Source organism: Takifugu flavidus, chromosome 14, assembly GCF_003711565.1.
Source record: "Takifugu flavidus isolate HTHZ2018 chromosome 14, ASM371156v2, whole genome shotgun sequence".
NCBI classification, from domain to species: domain Eukaryota; kingdom Metazoa; phylum Chordata; class Actinopteri; order Tetraodontiformes; family Tetraodontidae; genus Takifugu; species Takifugu flavidus.
Window position 1 is genome coordinate 10,608,246 of NC_079533.1, and position 25,427 is coordinate 10,633,672.

Sequence of the window (25,427 nt, forward strand, 5' to 3'; positions counted from 1 at the left end):
GTTGTCTAGGGACGTTATGCAGCCTCTGACTTATTCGATCATGCGGCTCTAATTGACTGCCCTGAGCCCTGGGTTCTTCCAGCGTCTCAGCGCTGAGCTAGCATGACAGCCTGTATGCTGGACTGCGATTAGTCAGTGTCAGAAAACTTGGATTTCTTCTTTCGTGAGCAGGGTCGATAAGTTTCCTCCCAGAATCGCTCCAGTTTAGGCCATTTAAAGGCTGTCAGCACACTTTTCCAATTGTTTCAACCCCGAGGGACCACAAACAGGGGGATAGTTTGAACCGATATGAACATTTTAATGTTTTTACATCACACAACAGACACCAACACATCAATGGCGTCTCACAGAATCTCTCATCAACTAACATGATTCCATCTAAACTACTTGAGTAGTTTACATAAGTTGGTGATGCTTCTCAGTCCACTAATGCTCTTTGTTTGCCCGAAAGCTACCTGAGACTCAAGTTAGTGCAGTAAAATACTTTTAATGACGTCACACAGATGAATAATTGGATGAAACTAACCTTTAGTCCAGCAGGGGCGAATCAGGTCCGCAAAATGGCTTAAAAAAAGTGTGTTCAATCCATAAGCAGAACTTTAAATAAGTTGGTGGGAATGTTTTCGTTATGCTCATTAGAAAAAGGTCTTCTAGCCTTTAAGATGATTAGCTACATCAGCAGTTACAGAAAGAGCGTCAAACCCATGTGTGACACATCAATACGTACCGACTGTATCAGCCTCCTCAGCCAGATATTTAGTAACAGCTTGTCAGATCATAACAAACCATATTGAACTTGCTGTGCTACTTCGATCGATATGCTCAAGCTTTCCCAGGTATTCACGCCGACATTCTGTCTCCTCTTCTGCTCCAGTCTAAAAAGGCAGCTCTTTTAGCTGCAGCTCTCCATACAAATTGCTAAATGCATTAGTCTCACTGAAAGTTGCTTTTCCCATTTGATTTGGACAAATACTGTCAATTGAAGTTTAGCTATGCTGCCTTAACTTGACCAATGCAATGTATTTAATGGTACCTTTTCACTGCCTATACAATGAAGCGTTGGGTTGTTTTAAGAAGCAAAATTGTTTAAATCAAAAGTCCAACAATTATAAAAATAAAGAGTCTAGCTGGTGGTGATTTGAGAGGCCTATTCGTGCAAATTAAGCAAGTAGCTAAACTTTTATCACTGTTGTGCTGCAACTCCTGAGGGTTGTGTCACGCTCATGTCAAAGTGTCTATTTTCAGCATCTGGATGTGACAGTTTCCCGCTTTCCGTCTCCACTGACCCATTCTCTTATGAGCTGTGCTAACTCATATGGCCGTTAAGTGGTGCAGTTTAGTTCATGTTCCGTCTTAACGGGTTGAAACAGAACAGTGTGACATCATAGGAGCCTGAAGCCAAAAAAGGAACGTGTCACACAGGAAGGTCTGCTTGTCCATGGTACTTTGCACGCTAACATTATTCTTAAAATGTAACTAGTAAAGTTAAAACCTTTAATTATTTCTGACTTAAGGGATATTCTAGACTCAACCTGCAAGGAAAAATGTTGGACCAACCCAGACCATCGCTCTTTTTCAGAAAACCGCTGAAGTACTGGATCATGTTAGACGATCAGAGAATAGTCTGATCAAATTAGTATCCTGAAAATTCAAATATTATAACAACGACCCCTTGAAATCTTAAACTCAATTCTTATATAATCAGTTTCTCAGCCCTCCTCTTTAAGATCCTGTTTGCCATCTTGCCGGTACAGACCTTGGTCTGTTGACTTTTTATCAAGAGTGAGCACTCTTCTTCTTCTTCTTTTCTCCTTCTTTTCTTTTTTTCTTCTTCTTCATAACAATAGAGTACTTTATCTTTCTCACCAGATCTTACCTCTGGGGTCTCTCAAAGGACTCAAATCTTCCCTGGATCATTCTTTGGCACGTTCCCATCGGCAAAGTCATGAATCAATGACAGGCGGCGCAGAGAACGGTCACAGCGGCACACATGACGCACGGGAGGACACGGCATGCTAATACCATTGCAATCAAAGCCTGTTTTCAGGCCACTATAGCAGTCAAAGTCATCCTTTAGTAGTGTCACAGTGGATGGGTGGACGGATGGACAGACGGACAGACAGGAATTTATGTTCATGTTCACAGGAAAGGCTGACCTCTAAACTCCACTCTGCCGTGTCTTATAATCGTTACCTTCTCATTGAATTTGTTGCAGGGCTGTTGTGAGATGATCTCCATGGAGAGGACAAAGGTCACAGATATCAGCAAGCTGGCGGAATGAAAGGAAAAGACAGACGCTTATAGAGTGTGGGGATGTAGTCAGGAGGTGGTGCAGACTGGGGAAAATAAGGTCTTGACGCTGGACTTTAATAACGAGCGGTCCGAAGCACAGCAATCTGAGCGGAGCAGCCCCTGGAAGTGAGTGATAGAGAGACTAGCAAGGGCGACGGTGTCGAGTGGGCGGCTAACGTTTGCGTATAAGGATAAATGAGTGACGGTGCTCGGAGTGAGTCATTTTCCCAATTTTCAGAAAAGTTTATCTGGGCTTTGAAGACACTGTGGAACTGGAGGCGAATCTACAATAGGTCAGGGGCACGCATTTGCGTTTACTGGTCCATGAGTTTCCAGGCTACTGAGCTCAGAATGGAGAGGATGTGTTGTTGAAGCGCCTCGGAGGACGAGGCACCGCGGTAAACAGTTCGCAGGAACCGAACACAGGGGCCAGTTTTCTGGGTCAGTTAAAGAAAAGTCAATGACTAATCCTGGAGGTATTGGAGAGGTGGGAAGGAGCTTTTACACAGATTTCACTGATGTGTTCACAAAAGGAAAGTTCAGTATCTGAGACAATCCGCCAGATTAATTCAGAGCTGCTTTCTGCTCATTAAAAGCCGGCGGAGACAATCAGCTCCAAGCTGTTAAGAATCTTTTAAGTTCTGGACTTCTTCTTTGATCTCCTCATCCCGGCATTAGTGTTCAGTCAAAACTACTTTGCATCTTTTCAGAAGTCAAAGCACCTCCCTATCACACCATCACTACTGATGAGAAACGGGCCCCTGCTGGGGATGATGTACAAATATAGTTGTCAACAGCTGTTATATGAGCAGCAGGCAAATGGCTTATGTGATAGTTGGCCTAATAGTTTCCTTTAGATTGTCGAATGATAGAGAGGTTAAAGGTCGACGTTTTAAATTGAAAGGGACAGAACTGAGGGACGGGGATAAGTACGCACAATCCGAAAGCGCTTTACTGCTCTTGCTCCTACCGCATCACCCGTCAGGCTCGCCATTACTCTTTCAGAAGATGTCACTTCCAACACCGCTCGAAGCACACTCCCGACATTAACTGTCACCTCGTTTGATTTCGGCATCTGTTTGAGGATGCCTCTTCTTGCTTTATCGAATGGATTATTGATGAGCAACAACACTCAACACTGACAGTCCTGATACCAGCGAGACGACATGACAACCTCCGAAACTGCTGCATCTGTGCTGACACTTTTTATTGTGCGCGTCAGGCAGTGCCATTGGGCTGCGCGGTCCTTGGCTACAACAAGGTGAAAGTTGGATGTGAGGGCAGCTCAAATCTGACGTCAACAGCATTTGACTTCTTTAGAATTCCGAGATACGGCACAATGCTGGACACGCCCACTCCGGATGCAGCCATTGAGAATGCGACCGTCGTCAAGGAGACCCCTTAGGGAGGTACGGCGGAATAAAACACAGTCAATCGGACCAATCTTCCCATTCAGGTGAATTCGCAATGAAAGATGCCACAAATTGCACACAAGCCCTGCAGTTAGGAGGATTTTCGCATTGTCAAAATACTTCCATCTGCACCCGAATGCTAGACTGACTGGTTGTCATTGTGGTCCCTAAAGCCACACTGACAGCATGGGTAGAAAAACAAAAAAGGGACTATAAACGCTGCGCGGAACCGTTCAAACAGGCAGAGCACACTCTTTACCCAAGGCATCGCGTACATCCAGTGGTCCAATTACCCATCTCCATAACATCAAGTGTCCTAGAAATGTCTGCTTCTCGTTCACCCCGAGGGCTCCTTCTTCTGCCTTCACTCGCAACCCAAGACGCCACATCTGCCTTTACTGTCCCACTGTGGCCACAGGAGGTGGGGGGGGGGCATTGCATAATCGGACTGAAACTGGAATATTGGGCCAAAACCAGGGCACAGTGTTCAGAGTCACGCCCGACCACGGCAGATCTCTGCGTCACTCCAAGTCCCACGACGATCTTGATGCTGATCTTTGGTAAGTATGTGGGAAGGGGGTGTTTTCCTGCTCTTTTTGTTTCCCTCCGGAGTCGCAGCTCATTCACATGTAGGTCGTGTCACCGCTCGCCGCTGGTGTTTGACAGGTCGGCTCTGACAAAATTGGAGGCGATCGGGACTGTCACAGGTGGAGTCGTTTTGACAGTGTCGGGGGGGCAGATCTGAGCAGGATTCCATCAATGGGAAAAGCTTTAGTTAGCCTGCAGTTGTGTGCTTTAAATACAGGAAAGTTAGACGGAGCTGCACGGACAAGGTGATGTGAAGGGAACAAATGATTGTGTGAAGTTTGAGGGTGAACTGCAGGAACGAGCATCAGTCACATTGACCTCATTCAGAGACTCGGACACCCATTTATACTTGTGTTTGTGAGAAGTTCACATTGGCCCCAGCGTCTCGGCACATCTCAGAAACAAAACTACCGTGAAATACTTCTTAATTACATTCCCTTCGCCAGGCAAGTCATTACGTTCCTCGGCTTCTCAACGTGATTCATCAAGCAGATGGAAAGCGGAGCAGGTACGGCGCTTTCAGACACGCCGCTGATGAAAAGAAACATCGAGAAAGGCAACAATTAAAGGCTCGAGGATGGCTTTTGTTCAACAGGTTGCAGATTCAGCTGTCAGATATTACTTGTTTGCATACAATGATGCTTGGTTTTCTACCCTGGGTTGATTGGTGACTGCTCCTTCCTATAACACAGCCTGCAGAGAGCTTCCAGAAACATACAGTGGTTTGTTATTAAAGCTGGAAGCAGATAAGAACGACATCTAGGCTTGTGTTGGGCATCATAATTAACGCTTATACTGGCAGTTCAGACCACATTTCTTTTATAAAAGCAGCGATAGGTGATATAAATAGCAACCGTCACAGGTCTGTTCAGGAACTGCTTGATGTTCTACAGATGTTACAGATGTTCAGACCACTAAATGCTGATGACTGCCGCGTAGCGCCGTGAAGTGCAAAAAAATATTTTGCCTCAGAGCTGCGGAAGTTGCTGAACGCTGTAGCTAATTGGAGTCGGAGTGGGATTCACAGCTCATTGCGAGTATGAGGCAGGTCTGAATCCCAGCAGAGGCGGGTGAACCGCACACATGTGAGAGAAAGACTCTCACCTGATCTTTGACTTGCAGTTGGTTGAAATAATACACTTGTAAAGCCCAAAAACCTCAGGACGCAAAAGAAAAAGGCTTCACGTTGGCTGCAGAGCAAAACGTCCAGGTGGGTGAGCAAATTATGAAAAAAGTTAGATGATCTCATATCTAAATGTTTAGAATTTAATGAAGTCATTAATTTAAGAGTGGAGGCTGCATTAATATTTAATCATGTATTAGGCACAATCTTCCTGCCTTTATCATCTTTTTTTGCCGTCTAGACTCATTTAGTCCAGTCTGCTGTACATCCGGAGCTGCGGCCTTCTCTGCCGGCTCCCTCATTTCCTTTTGATCATTTTTTCCCTCCTTCTTGCAAATGAAGCCATTCTTGAGCTCCACTCTGTAGTTTTGTGATGTGTGGTGACAAATTAGGACAGTTTTCATGAACAGCACGAATGCCAATGAGAATAAGGTCTGCATCATTAAACGCTTTCACCTGAACCAGGACAGCGTGACAGACGAGACACTTTTAGATTCTATTATTCTCTCATTTGAGAAATGCAAGTGAAGCTTTTAATACATTTTTGTTTTATCATGTGCAGACATGCTCCAGAAACAAATATAAACATATTGGTCTCCAACTCCAATTATAAAAAGTATTTTCTATTAGAACGCCTCTACCTGGCAGACATTATTAAACAAAAAATCAATATGCAATAACCCTCAGATGCAGATATTAACATACATTAATGCTTTTCCTGCCTTTACACCCTTACACAGAAAATGAAAAGAAATAATATTCCCCTGATGAAAATCCCTCACACAGCCGGCTATAACAGGCCGCGCTTCCTATTTGACCTTTTATTATGTCGTTAAAGTAGAAATGATGAGCTCCACTTCCTACATTACACTGTTTGCAGCCTTCTTTTATTCCCTAATTTCTATGACCAATTTCATTATTACAGCTGCAATATTCATTTAAGGCCATTTTGATGTTTTAGGTGTTTCATGGCAGAACTACACCTGCACAGGGACTATTTTCTGTGCCAGAGCAGATGCTTTATAACACGGATAAGTGGGTTTGTTTTGTTATTATCTAGTTAGTCAAAACCATCCATCGATGGTGTTCTGAGAGAACTTCAGTTGTGGTTTGGCTCTATAGTAGACTTAAAATATTGACCTGTCTTCACACTAGCTGCCAGCTGCCGCCTTCTCGTCCGTCTGTCCCTATAATAAACGCAGCATATTAGAGGAAATCAGTTTACAGCCATATAAAAACCATCCATATTCATGAAGAGTGATTCTGTATTCATGAATTTGTAATCTTGTCATTCAGGTGTTGCGAGTGTGTTTTAAAGTGTCATTTAGCTTTGAGTTGAGTCCAGCTTTTTTCCGACTCCTTTTTTTTAAAAGACGTTTTAGGTAGAAGCCCGGCGTCGTCAAGGACAAATCAATCATGGGGGTCCTTGGAGGAACACAGCTGGCACCTGAACCACTTTGCAATTTGGCCTTGCCTGGGAGATGGCGGCATCTTTCCTCATTCCTTTCAATCTTTGGATTAATTTTCTTTTTTATTTGTGCATAAGACTTCCATTCAGAGGGAGCGGCAAAGCTTCCGCCAGCTGGGCCAAAACCATCGATTCATCACTGGAATGTTTTGTATTGATTGGGGAAAGATTTGGCAACGTGGTTGGTGCTCATAAAGAAAAGACAAGTCTGTAATTCAGCGTTTAACTGTGGTGATGGAGATTTAAACACTCCCAGCTCTGTGCGTGCCAGCATAGAACGGATTTCCCTCACATTTTTGCCAGAAAGTATTGATGAAGACCATTCCCAGGACAAGCAAATCTCCTTTTAAATAGGTGTAAAAAATTTGTATTAGAAGCCTGATTTTAAATGGTGTTGCTGTTGTTATTCTGTTTGCAGACACCTGGAATGTTACTGAGCAGCGGCTAAAATTAAATGGTGACTTAAAGGTTTGAAGACGGAGGCTGCAGCACTTTCTATGGGCTTTATTAAGTGCACTGCTGTGAGAGAAAAACTATTTCTTTATTATATTATGGTCCCGCACGCAGGCTACAGGGGATCAATGACATGGCAGTCAATCTCTGTCGGCAGTGCCCTCTAGTCCATTCAATATCCTGCCTTGTATTATTTCAGATGTCATGGCGAATATTAACTTTCTTCTCATGTGTATAGGCCTAATCATAACCGGGGAAAAAGTTATTAAAAAAGCAGTTCTAGAGGGTCATGGGTCATTGGGGGTTTGAAGCGGTTGAAATCGTCGAGGGCTCATATGTTGTGTGTGAAGACAAAGCGGCTCAAAAAAGCCCAACTGAAACGCACTCACACACCAATTTCACATGCAGCCCCGTCTAAACAGGCAACTGTTTCATTGTGGCCTCCGCAGAATCATCTGGTCGACACATAAAGCAGATTCAGGGTAAATAATTATAGGCTGCAAAACATTTGTACCTATGCTAAAGGAGCATTAGTCCTTTTAATCTTGCTCTGGCTCCATTTTGTCACTATGATTGATGAAGCTGCTACAGACTGTTGCAGCCCTTTCTACCTGGTTGTCATTTTACAACTTGAAAAGAAAGCTGCGCTTCCTAGAAATCAGTTGCAGCTCGTATAGAGTATAGAGCGCAAGTCCCATTTCTCTGTCGGCAGCAGCACAAGGAGAATTAAAAATGGGCATATATGGTGACTTTTATTCACTGACAATTGTAGTGTTGCACGACCGCTTGCTTCCATCTCACTCTGATAAAACAGCTGCAGTCGCCCTGCACAGACGTTCTTATACAGCTGATGCAGTGACTCTGTTGCTAGGACACAGTTCGCGCTGGATGAATCGCGTGAAATGAATTGCATTCGACTGGCGACTTCCTGGATTCATTCCCTTTTATTTACACTTAGTGCGTTGGCAACAGCAGAGAAACTTTGCTTTATATTAATAAAACATGAAACAAATGTTTTACAGGGTTTTTCTTCAGCTGGTTCTCATTTGCGCCCCGGTCCGATGTTGCTCTTTGAAGGATAAACAAAAGCATGAATAACGTAATTGGGGTGTGACAGTGTGGTGGTCATGCATCATCTTAAAGATGCAATATATTATTGAAAGGAAATGTTTAGATTTTATCCTTTTGGCCAGGGCACACACGTTTCCCCATTGATTGTCCCTCATTTCAAAATATAGGCTTGGAAAAGCCTGTGAAGAGTTAATAAAGGGCATCAGCGTTCATGAACTCTGCGTTGCATGTGCTTCCCTCAGGAGTACACCATCGACGTCTTCTTCCGTCAGAGTTGGAGAGACGAGAGGCTAAAGTTTGATGGACCTATGCAGGTTCTACCCCTGAACAACCTCCTGGCCAGTAAGATTTGGACTCCTGACACCTTTTTCCACAACGGAAAGAAGTCTGTTGCCCACAACATGACGACTCCGAACAAACTGCTGCGCCTGGTCGACAACGGCACGCTTCTATATACAATGAGGTGAGGCGGTTTTAACATGACTTCTTTGTCCTTACTTTTAATCTGTAAAGCTATGCCATTGAGCAGACAGCTAGACGGTAACGCTCAGCATTTTTGCATCGATAAAGAGCGCCCGGCCATCCTCTCGAGGATCACATCATCTTATCCATGTAGAATTTTCCGAGTGGCTAGATTTGAAGAGGGCACCCCGGCGGTGCAGCAATTAGCATAGATGACTCATGGCAACTGGAGGTTTCATGCATAATAGCTAGACTGAAGACTCTAAACCACACCACGGTGTGTCCAGCGTGCATCCCCATCTGTTACCCAGTGATCACTGGGACAGGGTCCAGCAACGCGTGGGCTTCCATTTCTGTTGGCGAGTGAACAGCAGAGGAAGAAAGTGGATAGAGCTAATCAAGTACTGCTGAGAAACAGTATTTCCATATATGTCATGAAATCTCATGAATTCAGTCCAAGCCCAACAAGCTGATTAGTCCTGATCGCTTCGGCTCGTCTGGGATGTGGAGGATCTCTCCAACCAGAGAACCATCCTTGACTTTGACACACCGCCAGCAGCCCAGAAAAGGAGAGGCCAAACACAGACTCTGGAGAGTTCCTCTCATGGGGGCATCAGGGGGTATCTGTTCACAATCTGCAGCCATTCCACATTTCCTGATCAAAGGTTGACACCGTCCACATGGGCTCCTTTAAATACATCATCTTTTGTTGGGTTTCGACCTTGTCCAGAAGGTCGGTATTGATTTTCAAGGGAGAAAGTGAAACGCAAACGCACCGGGGGGACAGCTGTGACGTACCGAATGAGCCATTACTGGCACGCTCCAAACAAAAGCATTGGGCCGACACGACAATAGCTGGTGTTTGACACTTATTGTCTGTGTCAGATGGCGTACGATCCCGTAACTCTGGGTTCTTCCTTTCCGTGTTAGCTGCTAACTGCTGCAGAGGTGCCTTAAATCCGGTTATTGCCGGCTGCTCCCTGCCAAACATCGCAGCCTCACTGCATCATTTCCACAACCCTGAGATGCCCTTGCATACACACACTTGCAGACATACCTGAATTTCTCCCATTCATTCGATCATTTGTTATGACCACAGTGTCGCAGTTTTCCTGTGTCAGTTAAGATTGTCTGAAAATTACATGTTAGATTGGTGGCAAACAGTGAAGAAGATTAATGCTAAATAAAGATTTATAGATGTATATTACTTGTGTATTGCAACAAAGGACTGGATTATTTATTTCAGGGGTTCAATTGAAAATCTGGATGTACTGTTGGAGATGCTGGAGAGGGAGACTGATAACATCTCTCCCTGAAACACTCCTGACAAATATACTCCTTTAAAGTGGAGCCTCTTTTTTTTTTACATGCAAAGTTTGCGACACTTGGTTTGATTTATACTTGTCTCCAAACCGTTTGCCTAAATCCCTTCAATCAGCACATCTATAGCGCTGAAAAGGGCCCCACTGCAGGAGTGCATCATTACTTTGGAACTCAGGGAGTCGCTCTTGTGTGTTGCAGCCGTGTCGTGATTCTTGCGAGGGGGCACATTTATCACTCCGTCTGAGCGCACCTCCGACGGGAACCGTGTGTGGTTCCTGAAGCTGTCCCTCGAGGCCAGTGGGGGATACTCATTTCTGCAAAATTTGAAAAGTAGCCTTCAAACAGCAGCCATGTTTGTGCTTTTGGTTTGCACGAGAGTTTGCACTAAAGGTCAAACTCCGTCTTTTGTTTGCATCTGATTACTTTCGCTACTAACGTTTCATTTTGCTTGTTTGCGTCAGGATGTAAATTGAGCATAGAAGTGAGACGAATATGGTCAATTAGTTGCCAGTTGTGCTTCGTGCGTGCTTGATTTATGCGGCGTTGCATTTGTTTTGCGTAGTTATGGAGCCACTTTTCAGCAATGAGTCAGCACCAGAGAACAGCCAAGAGAGTTTAATAAGATTTAATAAGACATTATAAAACAATGAGCTCATTAAAAGCAATATGTTTGCCTGAAGTGAGGCGGTTTATGGAAGTTGTGGCTGCAGCTGGAGCAAACATTAAAACTGGAACATTAAGAAATCGCGTTTCTTTTTCATTGTAAATGTTTATAGGATATATGTTATTTATCTCTCCATTACCTCTGGATACAGTACTTTTAAAAAGATGCTAACATCATTTATATTCATTTGTATTGTGTTGTGTTTTGTGTTTCAGTTGCTGTGGTTGCAGATGAGTGACTAGAACCCGGTTTGTGGTCCATTTCATTGTCCACTGTCGGATGGTTTTATAGGTTGCTGCATTGTTTGACGCCCGTCACTCTAGCTTGATTAAACATGTATGAGCAAGATAATAAGCTTTTTTTTTTTTTGCATCTGGAGCAGATCGTACAGCTCGGCAGCTTTAACCCATGAAATCAATTCTGGTGATCTCCTCTCTGTTGCCAGTCAGCTCAGTGCTCATTGCCAACGGTGGTTATGAGCATCTACACTGTAGACTCTACAGCCACTTTAGCCTGAAACAAACGCGTGGTGACATTAAAATGGCCCCGAATGCTAAAAGATGGGAAGGATTCACAAACAGATCCTGTGATTTGTGTCTGCAAAAGGAGCCGTGAGCACTGAAGTCTCTCTGCATCCTCAGGTTGACCATCCACGCTGAGTGCCCCATGCACCTGGAGGACTTCCCCATGGACTCGCACGCCTGTCCTCTCAAGTTTGGAAGTTGTAAGTCGAATGTGACATCACAGACAAACTAATCTCACAGCTGCTTCTGGCATCACCACAAACAATAATTTCCTTCCACTGGTTCTGGCTCTGTTTGCATCTGGACCAGATTGTATCGTTACCACATCACTGTATGTATTAATATAAGCAAAGCAAATATATTCACACAAACATACTGCTAAAGAATACTTTCTCTTTATGCAATACACCACATATTGAGTATACTTTAGTGTCTTAGAGCAAAATATTGATATAATAAATAATTGAATATGTGTTTACATGATGGATGGATGGATGGATGGATGGATGGATGGATGGATGGATGGATGGATGGATGGATGGATGGATGGATGGATGGATGGATGGATGGATGGATGGATGGATGGATGGATGATGGATGGATGGATGGATGGATGGATGGATGGATGGATGGATGGATGGATTAACAGTTAACTACCAGGAGGACTTTATATTTATTTGTATCTGTGTGTAGGCGGGTGTGTGTATTAGCTTTAAATTTAAATCTCATTAGATTTAAGTACTGGGGAGTATTTGAAATCATCAATCAATCATCATCAGTAAATATTTGAGGATATACAATATATGATGCCATCAAAGACACGTGTATTTGGAGCTTGTATCTCAAGTACAGCTTGATAACTTAAATCAATACCAAGTAAAGGCAAAGAATCTTTTAAACTAAGAATCTATTAAACTAGATAAACTAAAGCATCGACACTGACGCGTTGATCTGTCATCCACGTTTTCCCCTGTTTCCTTTCCTTCTCCATCTAGACGCTTACACCAACAATGAGGTGATTTACCTGTGGACTCAGGGGGACGAGAGGTCTGTGTCTGTCGCAGAGGACGGCTCCAGGCTGAACCAGTATGATTTACTGGGACATGTTATTGGCAAAGAAACCATCAGCTCCAGCACAGGTACAGTGCACGTCAGCACAGGCAGCATTAAAAAACATCAACCTCAAACCAGCTAAAAAGCCTCAGTGTGGCTGCAGATTCAGTGCAGGTAGGGGAGTCCTTAGAAATGATCATTTATCTTAAAAGTTTGGAACTGCTGAAGCAGTGCAGAACGTCTTTTGGGAGAGTTACTGACAGGCAGGAGGTGAGCCATGAATCACAGAGATCCACTCGACATCAGCTCGGTAATGATGCTGTAAATGTTATCGACTTGATAGCATTTACATCCCTATGAAACCTGCATTCACTGAATATTTTTGCTTTTAAGTGGCCTTTATCTCACTTCCACTTAAAGACAATAGCTGAGCCCATGCAGGTAATAGAATCCAACGTGGAGGCAACGTGACCCACTCACATTGGTTTTGCTGGAGCCTGTAAATAAATCATATTTTCTATAAACTTTAGAGCTGGGGGAAGACGAGAATTGGAGCCATTTCAGCTCCGGTTTGAATCTTTCCAGCAAAAAAGCACCTCGGGGAGTGGCAGAATGTTTTTCTCATATCTTTGCTGCACAGATTATGGACATGGCATAAAAGGGCTGGTGCTGAGGGGAAATTTTCACTGTCGAGGGTCATAAAACTGCAGGCAGCATCACTGAGAGGCAGCATCAGAGAAGAGAATGTAACTATTTGTTGTTTTTTTAATGCTGAGATTGTCTATTGTCACAATCACTTTGGAGTGTTTCCAAGCATGTGATGTGTGTTCTGACCAGAAAATGCCAACGCGTCATTTGTTTTGATGACCAGCCACAACTTCCAGCAGTGTTTTTAATGAATTACTGGTTGAAATTGAGCGTTTCTTTCCTTGAATACTCCAGCTCCTCTTGCTCTGACCCCAAGCGTCTCTCTCTGTCTCCCTCCTCCCGCTGCAGGCGAATATGTTGTGATGACAACATATTTCCATTTGAAAAGGAAAATTGGCTATTTCGTGATTCAAACCTACCTCCCGTGCATCATGACTGTCATTCTGTCTCAAGTCTCCTTCTGGCTGAACCGAGAATCGGTCCCTGCTCGCACCGTGTTCGGTGAGTGCCGTCTTGCGTTTTCATTCCATCTCAGCGATGTTTCAATGAATAATGAAATCAAACCGTTCGTAATTTCAAAACAATTCTTTCACATAGGTGGATGATGTAGCCACACAAATAGGGTGTTGAAAGAATAAAAAGATGCACTTAGCATAATTATACCTCATGCATTTGGTTGCGTTTGAATGACTTATTCATGTTTTGCTCAGTCCTTTTTTGAAAGTAGTTCAAAGGCTCTTTTGCGCGAGAGGAAACCCTCCACAGTTGTTAAACCAATTGAGTCCTTTGCAGTGCGCTTGCACCTGGGCAAATTCAATAACGTTTTCGGGGTCGCGGCTCCAACTTCGACTCGCAAACACAGCAGACAAAGGAGCCCTAAATGCAAATGGCTCCACTCAAAAGCTCCCCAAGTGGCCACTTCCCACAACTGCATTTATATAAAGGTCAAGGTAGGATGAGTGAAACTCCATAAACACAGACTAAATCCTCAGTTCGGGCTCAGCTGTTTGTATTGTCCAAGCACAATGTTAATGATATCTAAAAGGCTGCCACATTTGATCGTCTTATCCCCCCTTTGTACTTTGAATAATAATAGTCAATTCGTCACTTCATCCATATTTAGAAGGTGTAAATGATCCTTCCCTCATTTCTTCTGGTGCATATATAACAAACATGTTTTGTTTGAATAATTAGCATTTTGATGTGGAAAATGGGGCATGTATACAGCGGGGCTTAGGTGGAAAAGAACATGTGGAGCATCGCAGCACTGACAACCTCAGAGCCGCTCAGGTAGCTGTCCTCATTCATTCCCAGAATAATCACAGCTCCTTCGCCTCTGCACACTCACACACACACACACACACACACACATGTGTCAACATTTCCACGCGGAGCACCTCACGGGAGGGATTCACGTTTCCCAGCCGTGTTATCGTCAGGAGTGGAAGTGTAATCAGCGTCACATCTCTCCTCGCAGGAACGCTGAAAGATTTAGACTCGGCGTTCCCAAAAGCTTTCCTTTCTGCAGGATCCTTCCTTGATCACATGAAACGACGCGTCATTCAGATGGCTTTCTTTATTTAATCTTGTCAGGTTAACTGCTCTTATTTTTCTTCCCTTTTTTTCTGCCTTCACGTCAGCATCACTTGAGATTTCATGATGATCACTAGGTTTTACAGCACCACATATCAGGATTTGTGCCGTCTTTTAATTGCAAATATCCTCACTCGTATGTGAACCTCCTCCATGTCCTCTAATTATCCAAAAGAGTTTTAGCGGGTAGCACGGTTAATCAACTACATTCCCTCCTACTTTTCCCTAATTAACAAAACCCCAGTACGGTTGGCCCTTCGCGCTGGAACATGTTCAAGTCATGCATAATCTACGGAAATCCTCCTGTGGATACACAACAGACTAAATGCTCTTACTTTTTGATGTTGTGCCAGAATCACGGACCCGGTGTGTTCCTGTGGCACTGGGGTCGCGTCCAGGAGGCAGATGCAGGATTTTAGCCACTTCGATTCTCGAGATTTTCACACTGTAATCAATGAGCAGCATATCGAAGAAGACGGGGATTCATTATGTGGGTGATCTGGAGGCCCCCGAATCATTGGGCGTCTCCGCCAGAGGCTAAATGGTTGTCAGACAGCTTGTGAGATTGCAACCCATCTCCGTCCTCGGCACGAACCAATCAATCTTTTTTGTCACAACAAATTCCGATTCTTCATCCATGACTCAGTGTGATGAGTTGCGCCCCCTCCCCATCCCCCCTCCTTCTTCTGTGGTGCAAAACTCATTTTTAGAAGCCTGAATGTTTCTATTTCTTTATAGGTGGCAACAGATGAATTGATTGATTTTACATGGTTGGATGGGGAAAACATTGTCGTACCCACATTTAATTCCAGCCGCATTGAAAGTTTTCAAGGAATTCTCCCCCGCAAATCCTATAGTTTAACGAAACAAACAGTTGAGCTTTTCATTTTTGTGAGGCACGATATTTGTCTTCTCGAACATTCAGAACTGCAAACGTTTCTCCAAAAGTCTAAGAGAAGAATTTTTGTGCTGATATTTAGATATTGAGATGTTCATTCCCATTATGCGTTTAATTGAGATAACGTGATGGTAGTAATTAAAATGTCCTGCTTTTGCAGTAAAGCATAATTCAGCAACTCTGTTTATTTTCACGTCGTCAGCAGTTTATTAGACTTTGTTGTTGCTAAGTCCTCCTACTTGCAGCATTCGGCTTTTAAAGCCAACTCTCCTGCATATTTCCACATGTTACGGACTTGAGGGAGGTGCACACGTGTGCCTGGAGATAAAATTAGGTTTTAAATTAATGTAATGCTGGACAGCTGCAATCTGCTTGCAAAAAAAAGAAATTTGCCCCCAGAAAACATTGAATGTGTCGATAAATTTTCCCATCTGAGCCAATTTTGAAGTGACAATTTTCAAATGTGCCACATTTTAGTAGCAGCAAAGTCAGAAAGCGACTTTTCCTCTACATCACTTCTCTGATCTGTGTTCTGATGTTTTCCTTTCATCCTCAGGGGTCACCACTGTGCTTACCATGACCACCCTGAGCATCAGTGCTAGAAACTCCCTCCCTAAGGTGGCCTACGCCACCGCCATGGACTGGTTCATGGCGGTGTGCTACGCCTTTGTCTTCTCTGCCTTGATTGAGTTTGCGACGGTCAACTACTTCACCAAACGCAGCTGGGCATGGGATGGGAAAAAAGAGGGCATGGAAATAAGGGTGAGTGATTTTTAATCAAATATATACTGATACGGAATAAATAATGGATATGACACACACGCATCTTTATCAACCTTTTTGTTTTCAAATCAGAGATAGTTTCAGGAATAAAGTTTCTGTCGTTGGTTTGGTTTTTGTTTTGAGAGCCTTCTTAAAATGTCCCAAGAAGTGGAGGAAGTCCTTCTTTTAAGCCACAGTTTCGAGCTTTGGGAACACTAACAGAACTACGAGTCTCTAAAGACTCGAAAGAGAGGTTTTATTTATTCATTAACAGCCAAATGGAACAGGGACAGTAGGGTGGAGCAGAGAGAGCAGAACCAGAGGTAAACCCCCAGAAACACTGGCCCAGCATACGTTCAGGTGTCGTCCTGGTCTTTTGACAAATCAGGGCTTGTTGGCACAGCCAGGTTGGGCATGCTGTGGTTCACCTGAGGCTGACTCCCAACATGGGCAAAATCAGGCTGAAATTGTTTGATTTGTGTGTAGTTCAGGCAAATGTTCCTTAGCACATTAGCTTAGGTAGGATGAGGTAGGATACGTATTATTAAATAGCCCTGGAATAAACCCATCAAAAAATGATAACCACGAGGCTATCAGAGAACAGAGAAGAGTGGGGAAATGAAAGGCTCCATTCTTTCTTGAATCCATGTAGCCGCTCCTTCAAAGAGCCTCATCTTCCCAGTAATGAAAGGGATGAAAGCATATTCCTATTTTTGGCATGGATCACAAGAGGAAACATGAGAATCAGTTCTGTTTAGAGGTAGCCAATTGTGGTTTGTGTGACTGCTGAGAAATGGTCTAAACATGCAGTAACCTGAAGTGTGGCTGAATAGAGGCCTTCACCCCAGCAGGCCAGCTCTGCACAGCACGTTTGACAGGAAACAACATGAAGGTGGAACCAAATGTGTGGGTTTACAAAATTGCCCTGATTACTGGCAGTCACTGCCACACATCTGCATTTCAGCAGTGAGAAACAGGTGAAAGTAATGGGGAAAAGAGAGAGAAACGGCTGTACTCAAGCGCACATCTAAGAGATAAAATAAAACTAAAATCCTCACCAACACTGATACTCTGGAACACCTGTGCCTCACTGAAATGAATTGATTTTCTTAAATGAATAAAACAGCTTTGGGATTCATTATTGGCGATCGATATCAAAATGAACTCGTGCGCTGAGCTATTGCCATCATAAAACAAAAAGGAGAGCGGACGGTCACTACATCCATCCATCTCCTGTTAATGGCCGCTTATTCCTGGTCTCCATCACGGCCAGTTGGAGCTCATCCTAGTGGTGTCCATCATTTCAGTGATGTAATTTGAGCGGTGCTGGCCTGGTTGCCCAGTTTGAGTTTCTGTTTTCTACAAGACAGCCTATTGGGGGGATAAACAGGGCATTTGATCTTAAACCACATGTTTGGCACTGCATGTGTTTAACAAAAGCTGTTCCGTGGCTGTGTGCATGGCAGTTCCAGAAAATGTGACGGTTCTTTTCCTCAACAAAAGCATAAAACCCCTCTCTTCCCTGATGGACGCAGCCCAGAAGTGTGCGAACTGTTTGACAAACTCGACACAGTTATTTCCAGTGATCATTATAATAGAGAGTGAGGTTTTCATTTCCTCCCCCCTTCCTGACGTTTTTCCTTTCCTTCCCTTTTGATGCCTGGTCTTAATGGCGACAGCCTGGGCTGTACTCTCGGGGGGCTTTGCTGAGCATGCAGTTGTCACGATAGATAAAAAAGAATGGGGTCACGGAGGGAGACAATGCGCTCTCATCATCACACTCCCTGCCTCGATAAGCCGGCAGAAAGCCTTTTTACAAAATATATTTTTCTATTTAATCATGAGAGAAGCTAAAAGGAGAGCATCTATGAGCTAGAAATGCCAACTATTTAACAAACTACTGATGTCCAAGCGATACAGAAGGTATGCTTTCTACACAAAAGTAGCGGAGGGGGGAGAAATCTGGTGCATTCGAGGCCCTCGGAGATGCGTTTGGACATTCGTGCTGTTTTCTTTAGCAGAGGCCGGAGTTCCATTGGGTGTTTACTGACGTTGAAGATACTGGAGACGCAACCTGTCATTATCAGCTCTCGTGCTAATAGATCTGCAGCACACCTCAGCTCATATAAATGAACAAACCCGCCAGAATGGGTAGTAGGGAAAAGAAATTGAAGGGGACGATTAATGTTAAATACAGGTGGTCCAAAACTAGCGCGCTCACAGACACACACAGACACGGTCTCCCCAAATACAATCCACATGCTCACACTCCCACACACTGGAGGCTATTAAATATGCCAACGCCTCATCTCCCGCCTTCGATAAGGACAGACAGTCTCAAATTTCAGTTGTGCACACATGAGTACCCAGCTCCAAACAGCAGAACGCAGCCACACCAGCCTCAGGGTATTTAATCACACTCCTAAAGAAGTTCCAATGCAACCATTTGCAAAAATTACAGAGACAAGGTCAATATATGCGATGTGTGTTTGGGCCTGCAGCTAGCTAACTGACTCTGAGACGTACACAAGAATTGGTGGCCGCCCAGAGGAGAATAATGAGCTGTGTCGCGTTAGGTTTATAAAATCATGCACCCTGTCCAGTGCTGCACATGCCTTCACCAATAATTAAGCCATGAAAAATTAAAGCGCAGGATAAATAAGCAGCGGTAGAAGATGACTCCACTTGGTTTGCTTGTCGCGTAAATGCATGAAGAGCATCCTTCACGACGAGGACGGAAGCGTTTCAGGGGCTGTGGCCCAGGTCATGTGATGCCTCTTTCTGCTGATGCAAGCCTCTGGTTTGATAGAGGAAGCTTGAGATGGTGTTAGATTTGAATCAATACCCTGGGAGAAGAATCTGGGTATCCATAGGCGTGACAGTGTGCCTCTTCATCCCTCCATTTCTAATTGACTTGAGATGGAGCCCTTCAGGCAGAAGCCCACCGTTTCTCTTCCTAATGCAACCAGCTGTCTGAAGGTTTGTTAGCTGCTGTCTTTGCAGATGAGCGCAATCATCCTTCTCCAGTTGCCTTGAAGAGCAAACACTGATCACATCAGGGGTTTTAACACCAGGGTTTGAACACCAGATCCATCTTGCTGCCATGATACTCACTGCTAATATCACATCTATTCCTCCCTCTGATTATATTTTACATGGAGAGGTGGTCACAATCTACATTGTGGTGGCACAAGTGTCTGTCTCACACATGAAACTTTGTATTTGTAAAGGTTTTCTCTGGTAATTTACGAGTGATTGAATATTTGGGCTAAAGAATAAACATAGCAGCTGAGAACAAACGGTGGAGGAGATTCACCGTGAAGTATTTTGGAGGAGAGTAAAGAGGGTGCATTAGTTATGCTAATTAGAAAAGATAGCGTCAAAAGAAAAGAAAATTAAATGAAGCTGAAAAAGTAGAGCACACGTTGGAGCTGGACTCACTGCGAAAAGTGGAAGCAGCGAGTGCAAAAAATCACCGTCGAGCTGCCGCGATGAAAGCGGCCACAGCGAGGATAAATGGGAAGAAAATGACCTCCAGCACGGACCAACACGCTGCTTGCTCCTGCAGGAACCTGAATATTAGCCCCGCGATCAATCTCGGCGTCCTACTTATCCTCGCACGTTGGCCACATGCAGCTCGCTGCTCTTTTTAAGGCCGACGGAATCTCTGGTGAGGCTCGATTAGCCATCTGAGCGCGCCAATTTGGCAAAACCCTGGCTCCCGGTGCGACTCAATAATAATGGCGGCCTTCAGCTTTGTCACCAGAGTAGGAAGGAGGCAGCTTCTTGCCGCGTTTGTTTTATTTGCCTGAAGAGGCCTGGCTGCTCTCATTGATGCAGTTTGTCAGACATGTTTTTTAGCCGCTGTGTTTCTTGCTTTGTCTCTAATCCGGCTCTGTAAGTCCAGCCTGGGTCTGCCGTCACGCAAAATTGAAATGTCCCTTAATTTCTCCGGCCTTTTTCTCCTCAATTATCATCATCTTGTCTTATTCTGGACTCCAGGCTTGTATAATTGTAGATTAAAATCAATAATATTGATGCCATAAAATGTTCAAAGGCACTGATTAATAGAGTATGTAAGTTGGGTAATTTTAATATAATTGGTCAACATTTTTTTCTTTTCTACTTTTCTTTTCAGGAACCGTTTCAGGCTAACATGGCCAGGATTAAAGATATGGTTAGGCTTTTGTTTTGTTCTTGTGTGTGTCGTGTCTCGTGGTGTTGCTTCTATTTCCTCTTCATGAGTTCAAATGGAAGTATTGTTAAGTTTGTTGCCCCCGACCCTAACGACCTCTGCTTTATGGCCTCTTCTCTTTTCAGAGGAGAGAATCTGAGAATCTGACCAAAAAGACGAACAACACCTTCAACATCGTCGGGACGACCTACGCCATCAACGTGGCGAAGGACCAGGGCTTAACCACCATCTCCAAAAGCGCCACCACCGGCGCGCCGGCCAAACAGCACTACCTGCACAAAATGGACGACCCCTACACAGAGGCCAAGAAATCCTACAACCGAGTCAGCATAGTGGACAAAATATCACGCATCATTTTCCCAGTTCTGTTCTTCATCTTCAACTTGGGCTACTGGGCCACATATATCAACAGGAAGCCCATTATTATGAACGCGAACAACCTAAACTGAGTCCCACCCGATGTTGGCTTGATCTTGTTTGGCTGGAAGGGCAGACGTGTTTGCAGGAGTCCATTCCATCCTTGTGTGAGTGTGTTTGCGTGGGCGGGCGAGGTTGCCAGCGGAAGGGGGCGCGTTTACATTTCACATCAGGTTTTTGGGGTTGTGTTTTTGGTTTGTTTTTTCGAGGTTTTGATATTTGCACGTCCGTGTAGATGAAAGCAACTTTAAACACGTAGATTCACCCGTAGTAGCTTGGAGGGAGCACGCCATCACATTAGCCTGCCTCAATGCCGCGTTTCTTTCCTTCCCTCCTCTCTTAGCTCTGGCCCTCTTCCTCTGTTGTGAGTAAGCAAAGTGTCCCTTCGCTGTCTTGATTGCTTGCTGTTTCCGTAAAAGTCGTCGGAATTTGGGTTTTTCGCTATGTTTTGACATGTTTAAGCTTTGCTGCGAATAAGCCAGAGCCGGCATGCCTTTGAAGTCTTCACTGCAGCTCATTACAGACGAGAGGGTTTTGACATATCCATCGAGTTAACCACGTGCACGCGCGCAGACACAACAGCGACGCAGTAAAGCGGCAGAGGAGCCGCTCGACAGTAGGTTTTCTGCAGGGGGTTCGTCGGGGGCAGCCTGTATAGTTCCACAGGAGCGTCATTAATAATTGTCAGTGTCTGGCCTTCAGCTCGTGCTGATTCTCAGCAGACACGACCCAGTATTATCTGGAATTGCTTTCACGTCCCACGGGGTTTCCTGTACATTTTCCAGTCCAGCGGCTCTCATTGTTTTAACTGGCTGAGTATGTTCAGTGACAAAGAAGCTATGTGCCTTGGTGAAAACATACGAGATGGAGAAAATTAACAGTAATATGACGTGCTTGCATTCACAGCACGCACATGCAATGGGTGGCTGTGCTCCGCCCACTGACCACAGTCCTGAGCATTAGGCGCGATGATCAGTGTAGACAGGTAAAAAAGACCCCCCCCCCCCCGGTAAAATATAAAGAGAAGCTGTTGCAGAAGGGCAAGCGTCATGTGCATTTGTATTTTTTGGCGAAGCGAATGGCCGCCATTACCTCAGACTGATGTCCAATTCAGTGTTAGCGTTTGTTGTTGTTTTTTTCATGGTGACATAAAGAAGATGAGATTATTTTGTACATCAAACTTACCAGATGCAGCATCCCTGCATAGATCGCAGCCGTTGTTTTGGGGCTCCATCTGCGTTTTTGCTTTGCCATAAGCAACACTTTGATTGAAGCATCCTCCCTCCCCCGTCCTTTTTATACTTGATTGTGTCAAATATGTTGTTGTGGTTTAGACTGTCACAGTCGTTTTTCTGAACAAAGTTGGAGGCGCTGCCATGAAAGGAAACTAAAGTTTAAATTCAAAACTGATGTTTTTTTTTTGTTTTTTGTTTTTTTCAAAGGCCCAATGTATCAATATCGGAAAGTTGCTGTAGCTGTGGTGACTGTCTCCAGCTTTTGTTTAGTGACATATTTACTTTTGTTAACTGCTGATACTACATGTTGTATGATGCACTGGGAATTCTGCTTTATCTTAAGCGTAGACTGATGACCACTGTACTTTAGAACCCAGCATGCAGTGGAAAAAACATATCTTCCGTGGTGACTGTATGGGACTGACTCAGCTGTGTTGTGGCCTCTTTAAAGCCGTGTTAATAACACTAAACTATGTATAATGTATCAGTCATAGGTTAATGCATGACAATCTGTACATGTGTATGTCTGCAGCCTCCAATAATGGTGTTTTGTCACACTGAAATAGGGCTTTGTGTTCATGTAACAGTGACTCATCAATTATCAGCTCACAGCTTCGACTCCATCTGCATAAACTTTAACTCTCAACGGTTGTTTGTGCATATTGATGTGATGCAAATAGTTGTATGGCCAGCACAGGTTCATTTTTTAGCCTTCTTTTGCAGCACACAGACGAAAAAGTTGGCCCGAACAAACATTAGAGTTGTGCCTGTCGTTATTCTGCAGAAATTCATAGATTAGATAGAATTATTAGTAATCTCATGAATAAGTACTGAGATTGAAACTACTGTTTACTTCCTGCTTGAATGTTCATCTCCTGGTTCACCATTTTCGACCCAAACAGTGATTATGTGGACGTCATTTGTGCGGAGATCATCACATTTTTACAGGCGCATTAGTTTGCAAGCCAGGTGAATGTGTCATTGTTTATTACACTTCCAGGCAGCAAGTTGTATTTTTCTAACGCCATATGAAAATTATGCAGAGTCACCGTGGGGCATGCCGTCTCATTTTCTTATATAACTCTTTCCATTTCCACCCAATCAAGCTGAATCCTCCCCTTCAGAGTTTTTGAAGCCTGCTGGCTGCTGCTAATTCAAGACGATGATGCAGAGATGCGATGTGTCCATTATTCTTCTCAGTAATGTGGTCGAGGTTGTGCGTGTTAGAAGCTGGACATGTGGCAGTTGGGAGATGGTAAAGAAACCTGTCTCAAAGTCATCTCAGTTGTAAATAATCACACATTCACTCATAGCTTGTGCACAAGGTGACCAAAGACAACATTCACATGGCAGTTCTCTCTGCATGAGACCCATTAACAGCTATGAAAATCAACTTAAATGGCGTCTGCATTGAAAAAAAAGCGTTACACTGGGTAATTCATGACATGTATCCATACATGTATGTAATTATAAATATAGCAAAATCGTAAACGTTGTTCAATCAAATGATGCGTAGTTATATCTGTAAATAAAGGAAGATAGCCCCCTTTAGTTGAAATGGAAAATGAAGAGAAAAATGGTTCACCAGGATTTGAAAGTCTTCGTTTGTGACTGTACTGTTGCATTCAAACCATACTTTAAAATGGAACATTATATTTATACCTGAGTTTAAGACCCCCATTTGAACATCTAGTAGTATGTTTGCTCTGCAAATGTCTTCATCTTACTTTAAAAAAAAAAAAAACGTGGATGGAAGATAACTTTCCCAGAGTCGCTGTAGCGTCACCTCTGCTGGAACATGTGACGTCTGACTAATTAAAAGACTCCCGATTGTTAAACTAACTATTTGACGAGGTTACCTGTTCCCGAGGGGTTTGAATCAACATGACTCTGCATTGTTGCCATGTGCATTTTTTACGGGTGGTGTGATTTGTGCACTAAATCTTTTGCTTTCAGGGCCAGAGTTAACATTAGTAAAAATGTGTCAGCCTATATAATATAAGAGTATATTAAGAGTATATTACTATAGGAGTATATTTATGCTATTTACTATGGCATTAAACAGTATTTGTTTTCTATGACATCACCTGCCACATTGATACAAGTCTCTCGACAAGTTAATCGCTGTAGTCAAATAGTTATCCTGACCAAATGATTATGAAAGTAATGGCAACAAACATAAACACTTGGAATCGTGCTACCATCTTGTGACTGTAGATATTGTGAAAACAACTCCAATAGTTTTCGTGAATCGTATATGTCACCTCATTTATGTTTACATCCAAGACGTACTGCTGTCGCCCATCCAGTGCAGTAGAGGAGATCTCCATCAGGCTTTCTTTTTTTTAAGATCACTACCTTGTGTGCACTTTTCAAATCTAACTGTGAACTAGCAGCCGTCTGCGAGCAGAGTAGTACACAGTGTGTTCTCTCCAGCTATTTCACTGCATGTCCCTGTATGCGTCGGGCGCTCAGAGACCTCCTCTTCCTCAAAGACAGCGGCGGTGACCATGGTGGACTATGCGTTGTTGCCAGGGAGTCGGTGTCTCACAGTGCGCGCTCGGTGACTGGACTCTGTTTCCTCTCTCTTGTTCATGTCTTTAATGTATGAGATGTAGCGAATGGAAATGAAGAATAAAAAGATGTGTATTTTGTCTCTGAGTTATTATGTGTGTATCTTTTCCTAAGTCCAAACGTCTCATTTGGCCTGTGGTGGTGCATGGTTTGCAATAAAGGATATGCCCCCCCTCAAATTTCTCCAGATAAATATTTGTTTTGTCTTTGCTCGTAGCTCTTATAACATTGGCAGCCACCTTTATTAGACCATCTGACTGATCTGGAAATACAGACTCTTCGGTCTCCAAAACATGATTTTAGTGTTCCTGAAATATGCAGTAGCTTGATCAGAGCGCACCAAATATCAGATGAACTGAGTTTGTCTGTGTTTATCCACTTTGAACTTGAATATCTGGTGTGTCATATTTCTACACAAATGTTCTCCCAGGCCTTCTGCAACACAAGCCAAAGGCTTTCCTTTGAATCTACGACAGATCTGTCCAGTTTATTATCCAGCTTCTCCGTGGTTCTGAACGGTTCTACTGCTGAAGGATCAGGAGCACGAATGATTAAAGGCCAATCCTACAAACGTGAAACCTCCTAAATATACCAAGTCTTCCAATGATTTATGCCACAACTGTGCATCCAAATTAAAATAGGCTGATAACCTTCAGTGTGTAGTAATAACTG

At 43.7% G+C, this 25,427-nt stretch overlaps 1 protein-coding gene across 4 annotated transcripts in view; it reads left to right on the plus strand.

Annotated features, from left to right (window-relative positions):
- Positions 1-24,835, plus strand: part of gabra3 (gamma-aminobutyric acid type A receptor subunit alpha3) — a 57,095-nt gene extending 32,260 nt beyond the window's left edge. For 3 of the 4 annotated variants that reach the window (XM_057054692.1, XM_057054690.1, XM_057054688.1), the window contains 7 exons: positions 8,650-8,870; positions 11,498-11,580; positions 12,376-12,519; positions 13,430-13,582; positions 16,129-16,334; positions 20,473-20,511; positions 20,655-24,835. In XM_057054692.1, the coding sequence (XP_056910672.1) occupies positions 8,650-8,870; positions 11,498-11,580; positions 12,376-12,519; positions 13,430-13,582; positions 16,129-16,334; positions 20,473-20,511; positions 20,655-20,978 (1,170 nt within the window). In that variant the 3' untranslated portion in view covers positions 20,979-24,835. The remainder of the gene's footprint in view (positions 1-8,649; positions 8,871-11,497; positions 11,581-12,375; positions 12,520-13,429; positions 13,583-16,128; positions 16,335-20,472; positions 20,512-20,654) is intronic. The other variant, XM_057054689.1, reaches the window with a different exon arrangement.
- Positions 24,836-25,427: the final 592 nt, after the last annotated feature.